Raw genomic sequence first — 5000 nt, forward strand, 5'->3', positions numbered from 1 at the left:
GCGCCGAAATAGCGCTCGAGGTACGCGGTGAGCTACTGGAGCTCCCCTATGCGTACGATTTTTGACGGTGAAATGAACCAATACATTTGTATTCTGTGTTACTGGTCGCAGAGTGAAAAAATAGGGAAACGGGTCCAGGCACCGCGCTCTAGTTTTTTATTTATTTTATTTATTGGCAGTCTGAAAAATCATGAATAAGGTGTGTTCACGCCGAAACATCGTGATTTCAGGCTGCCAATAAAGAAACATTTTAAAACTGGAGCGCGTGTGGCGGCTACGTGGCGCAGTGGGCAAGGTGCTCGCCACGAATGACGGAGACGCCGGGCTCGCCTGTTGGAGCCCAGCTTGGAGCAGACGCGGCAGCGAGAGAGGCCGCCGCTGTGTTGCACTTGAACGCGGACTTGACCTGCCGCGACGCTGGAGCTCAGCTGGAGTTCACTTCGCCTTTCACAGGATCTAGGATGGCTTAGAGTAGACGACAGAGTACAGCAACTTGCAATGGGCCTGGTCTACAAGATACACTACACGACCAAGGTACCCATGTACATGTCAAAATACTTCCCAAAGGTCAGTGAATACCACGATCACAACACCAGAGGGAGCTCCACAAATCATGTTAAACCCAGATTCGGCTCAAATAAGGGACTAAACACGTTTCGCAATTATGCCACATCAATGTGGAACGCCCTACCCAAAGCTGTAAAGGAATGTGGATCACTACCCACTTTCAAAACCTCTCTCAAGGGACACCTACGGGAGACTGCAATTCAACACTGGCCCCTGTAAATATCCTAACCCAACCCCCTCCAATGTACAGTCATTTACCTAGTATGGTTTTGTCAATAGTCCAATGTACAATTTTGTTTGTTTGTACAGTGTCTCCCCCCCCCCCCCCCCCCTCAATGTACAGTTTTGCTTGTATATACAGTGTGCCCCCCCCCCCCCAACCACCTCCAATGTAGATTACCCAGTATGGTTGTCAATATCCCAGTGTACCCAACCCCCCCCACCCAACCTCCTCCAATGTACAGTTTCTACGTCAAATGTATATACTCCCTTTTCCTGACTCCTTCTGTATCACAAACAGTACTGTATTTGCAAATCTGGTATGTCATAAATGTATAGATGTAGCAGTACTGTTTATCTGTATGTCATGTATGTCATATATGTCCTGATGAATTGAAAATGGGGGACCCTGATGTAAACAAGACGAAAGTCTTTCTCTGGTCTGCATCCCCTTAACAATTGTGTGTATTGAGCTGTACTGTATTGTACCCATTCTGCAATCTGTTAATAAAGTTTTCAATCAATCAATCAATCAGTCATCAGTTGCAGTCATCCACGCTGCAATATTAATCACTTTTCAACGTTGCTGTATTTTATTAAGTGCTGTATTTTATTTAAGTGCTTATAACGTAACGTATAGCGTAACGTACGCTGGAGTTCAGCTGGAGTTCACTTCGCCTTTCACTCTGCCCTCGGGAGATGTGGCGCGACAATGAGAAGCATTTTGGATAAAAGTATTCTGTACTTCTGTATGACAACAATGTATGCCTTTCAAATGTTAAATGATAAATGATTAAGCGTGGCGCGATGTGAAAGGCTGTGGCGCGACAATTGCTGCCGCTGCACTGGCGTTGAAGTGGGGAAGCGGCAGTGAAACACAGCCGGCCTCTGCGTTTTGCCGCGGGGGGCGTGGCCGCGGCGTGTCACGTGGTACCCAGCGTTGGATCAATAAACGCGATCGATATTTGGAATGGCGATCAGGAATTGGAATAATCTTTTTGGAGAACATCTGATCTGAGGTAAGGAATCTATTTTACGAGTATTAGGATAATCAGAGCTGTTTTCACCTATATATGAACGTGTCCCATATGTGTGTGTGTGGCTGTGAGTGTGTGTAGCTGATCAGGAAATAAGAGAATCGATTTTTCAGCCCGCTTCTATAGCGTGCATAAGTACACATATACTATCGATAATCTAGCGTTTATTTGAAAACGATTCATAAATAGGCTGAAAAATGACAACGTGTTTGTGTATTACAGTAAAGCGCGATTCCTGCAGAATCTTAATTTCTTTTCTGAAAGTTAAAAAAAACGAGCGTTTTTCAAAATGGTATCAAACGGAAATGAACCGATTAAAAAACAATCCGTTTCGACAATGTTGACTGCAAACAAGTCATTGATAAGCGACGGTCCATAGCCATAATTTAAGATATAGTTTATGCGTTCACAAATGCAAGTGCTCTGTCATTGACTAGAGCGGTGGCATTCAACGGGGTAAATAGGACACGGAGGCCGGCACTCAAAGTGTTAAGTATTGTAACGAAGTACAATTACTCAAGTACTTTACACCCCTGGTACTACCATGGTAATACTGAAGTCACCACCATACTGCCATGACACTTTTTTTTTTTTATCTACTTTTTCTCCCATTTTCTCTCCCATCCCAATTTCGTATCGTCCAATTCTACCCTCCCCTGTCTCGAACGCTGTTTGGCCATGCCTCCCACTGGCTGGCTGCAATGTGGACGAAGCCTTACATCACGTGTCCCCTCCGGTACACGAGGAGGCAGCCATCGCATCTTTTCACCTGCGCAGCGCGATCTCTCAGCGTCGGGGGTCTGCGTTTGGAGGGCACGCCGCCCCCGTCGCTTCCTGATTCTGCTGCGCAGGCGCACCAACCGACCTGTAGGAGTCGCTGTCCACAACGTCCGATCCCCACCCATCAGCTTCCCACCCCCTAACACTGCCAATTGTATTAGTATGAACGACCAGCCAAGCTGATAGCAATGCGGAGAGCTGGGCTCGAACCCAGCGTCTCCTGCATTGGTGGTGAGCGCCTTGCCCACTGCACCACCTAGCCGCCCCCTACCATGGTAATACTGAAGTCGCCACCATACTGCCATGACACTTTTTCAGGACCGTCTACAGTCACTGCAGGCGCCTCGTCTATTAGTGTCCGGCTCTAATAGGTTCGGCCTCGAGGACAGAGGCGAGCGAATAAGCTCATTAAAGCCAGTTAAACCACCTGGTTAACCTTCTGTAGTGTGGTAGTGAAAGGTTAACCTTCTGTAGTGTGGTAGTGAAAGGGTTAACCTTCTGTAGTGTGGTAGTGAAAGGGGTAACCTTCTGTAGTGTGGTAGTGAAGGGTTAACCTTCTGTAGTGTGGTAGTGAAAGGGTTCACCTTCTGTAGTGTGGTAGTGAAAGGGTTAACCTTCTGTAGTGTGGTAGTGAAAGGGTTAACCGTCTGTAGTGTGGTAGTGAAAGGGTTAACCTTCTGTAGTGTGGTAGTGAAAGGGTTACCTCTGGGTTCCTCAGGATGGCCAGACACTCCTCCAGGGGCCGGGGCTCTGCGGGCAGGCGGGGGGGCTGCTCTGCTGCAGGGCTCCTGGACGGGGCGTCCCCCTCTCCCTCCCCGGACCCCAGGACAAAGCTGCTCTTGGACCGGGGCTCAGCGGGACGGGCGGGCAGGGGCCGGATCACCTCGTCTACACGGAGAGAAGAGCAGCGAGCGTCACTTCACTTCCTAGACCTGTCTCCTCCTCCTTCACTTCCTAGACCCGTCTCCTCCTCCTTCACTTCCTAGACCTGTCTCCTCCTCCTTCACTTCCTAGACCTGTCTCCTCCTCCTTCACTTCCTAGACCTGTCTCCTCCTTCTTCACTTCCTAGACCTGTCTCCTCCTTCACTTCCTAGACCTGTCTCCTCCTCCTTCACTTCCTAGACCTGTCTCCTCCTCCTTCACTTCCTAGACCCGTCTCCTCCTCCTTCACTTCCTAGACCTGTCTCCTCCTCCTTCACTTCCTAGACCTGTCTCCTCCTCCTTCACTTCCTAGACCTGTCTCCTCCTCCTTCACTTCCTAGACCTGTCTCCTCCTCCTTCACTTCCTAGACCTGTCTCCTCCTCCTTCACTTCCTAGACCTGTCTCCTCCTCCTTCACTTCCTAGACCTGTCTCCTCCTCCTTCACTTCCTAGACCTGTCTCCTCCTCCTTCACTTCCTAGACCTGTCTCCTCCTTCACTTCCTAGACCCGTCTCCTCCTCCTTCACTTCCTAGACCTGTCTCCTCCTCCTTCACTTCCTAGACCTGTCTCCTCCTCCTTCACTTCCTAGACCTGTCTCCTCCTCCTTCACTTCCTAGACCTGTCTCCTCCTCCTTCACTTCCTAGACCTGTCTCCTCCTCCTTCACTTCCTAGACCTGTCTCCTCCTTCACTTCCTAGACCTGTCTCCTCCTTCACTTCCTAGACCTGTCTCCTCCTCCTTCACTTCCTAGACCTGTCTCCTCCTTCTTCACTTCCTAGACCTGTCTCCTCCTCCTTCACTTCCTAGACCTGTCTCCTCCTCCTTCACTTCCTAGACCTGTCTCCTCCTCCTTCACTTCCTAGACCTGTCTCCTCCTCCTTCACTTCCTAGACCTGTCTCCTCCTTCTTCACTTCCTAGACCTGTCTCCTCCTCCTTCACTTCCTAGACCTGTCTCCTCCTCCTTCACTTCCTAGACCTGTCTCCTCCTCCTTCACTTCCTAGACCTGTCTCCTCCTCCTTCACTTCCTAGACCTGTCTCCTCCTCCTTCACTTCCTAGACCTGTCTCCTCCTCCTTCACTTCCTAGACCTGTCTCCTCCTTCACTTCCTAGACCTGTCTCCTCCTTCACTTCCTAGACCTGTCTCCTCCTCCTTCACTTCCTAGACCTGTCTCCTCCTCCTTCACTTCCTAGACCCGTCTCCTCCTCCTTCACTTCCTAGACCTGTCTCCTCCTCCTTCACTTCCTAGACCTGTCTCCTCCTCCTTCACTTCCTAGACCTGTCTCCTCCTCCTTCACTTCCTAGACCTGTCTCCTCCTCCTTCACTTCCTAGACCTGTCTCCTCCTCCTTCACTTCCTAGACCTGTCTCCTCCTCCTTCACTTCCTAGACCTGTCTCCTCCTCCTTCACTTCCTAGACCTGTCTCCTCCTCCTTCACTTCCTAGACCTGTCTCCTCCTCCTTCACTTCCTAGA

General features: G+C 49.8%; 1 protein-coding gene across 1 annotated transcript in view; it reads right to left on the reverse strand.

Moving 5' to 3' along the window:
- Positions 1-5000, reverse strand: part of hmgcra (3-hydroxy-3-methylglutaryl-CoA reductase a) — a 50545-nt gene that overhangs the window by 29211 nt on the left and 16334 nt on the right. Inside the window, exon 11 of the mRNA XM_084313152.1 lies at positions 3307-3491. Coding sequence (XP_084169278.1) covers positions 3307-3491 — 185 coding nt within the window. The remainder of the gene's footprint in view (positions 1-3306; positions 3492-5000) is intronic.

The sequence above is a fragment of the Notolepis coatsorum genome (genome assembly GCF_963971535.1).
Source record: "Notolepis coatsorum genome assembly, chromosome: 1".
Classification (NCBI taxonomy): domain Eukaryota; kingdom Metazoa; phylum Chordata; class Actinopteri; order Aulopiformes; family Paralepididae; genus Notolepis; species Notolepis coatsorum.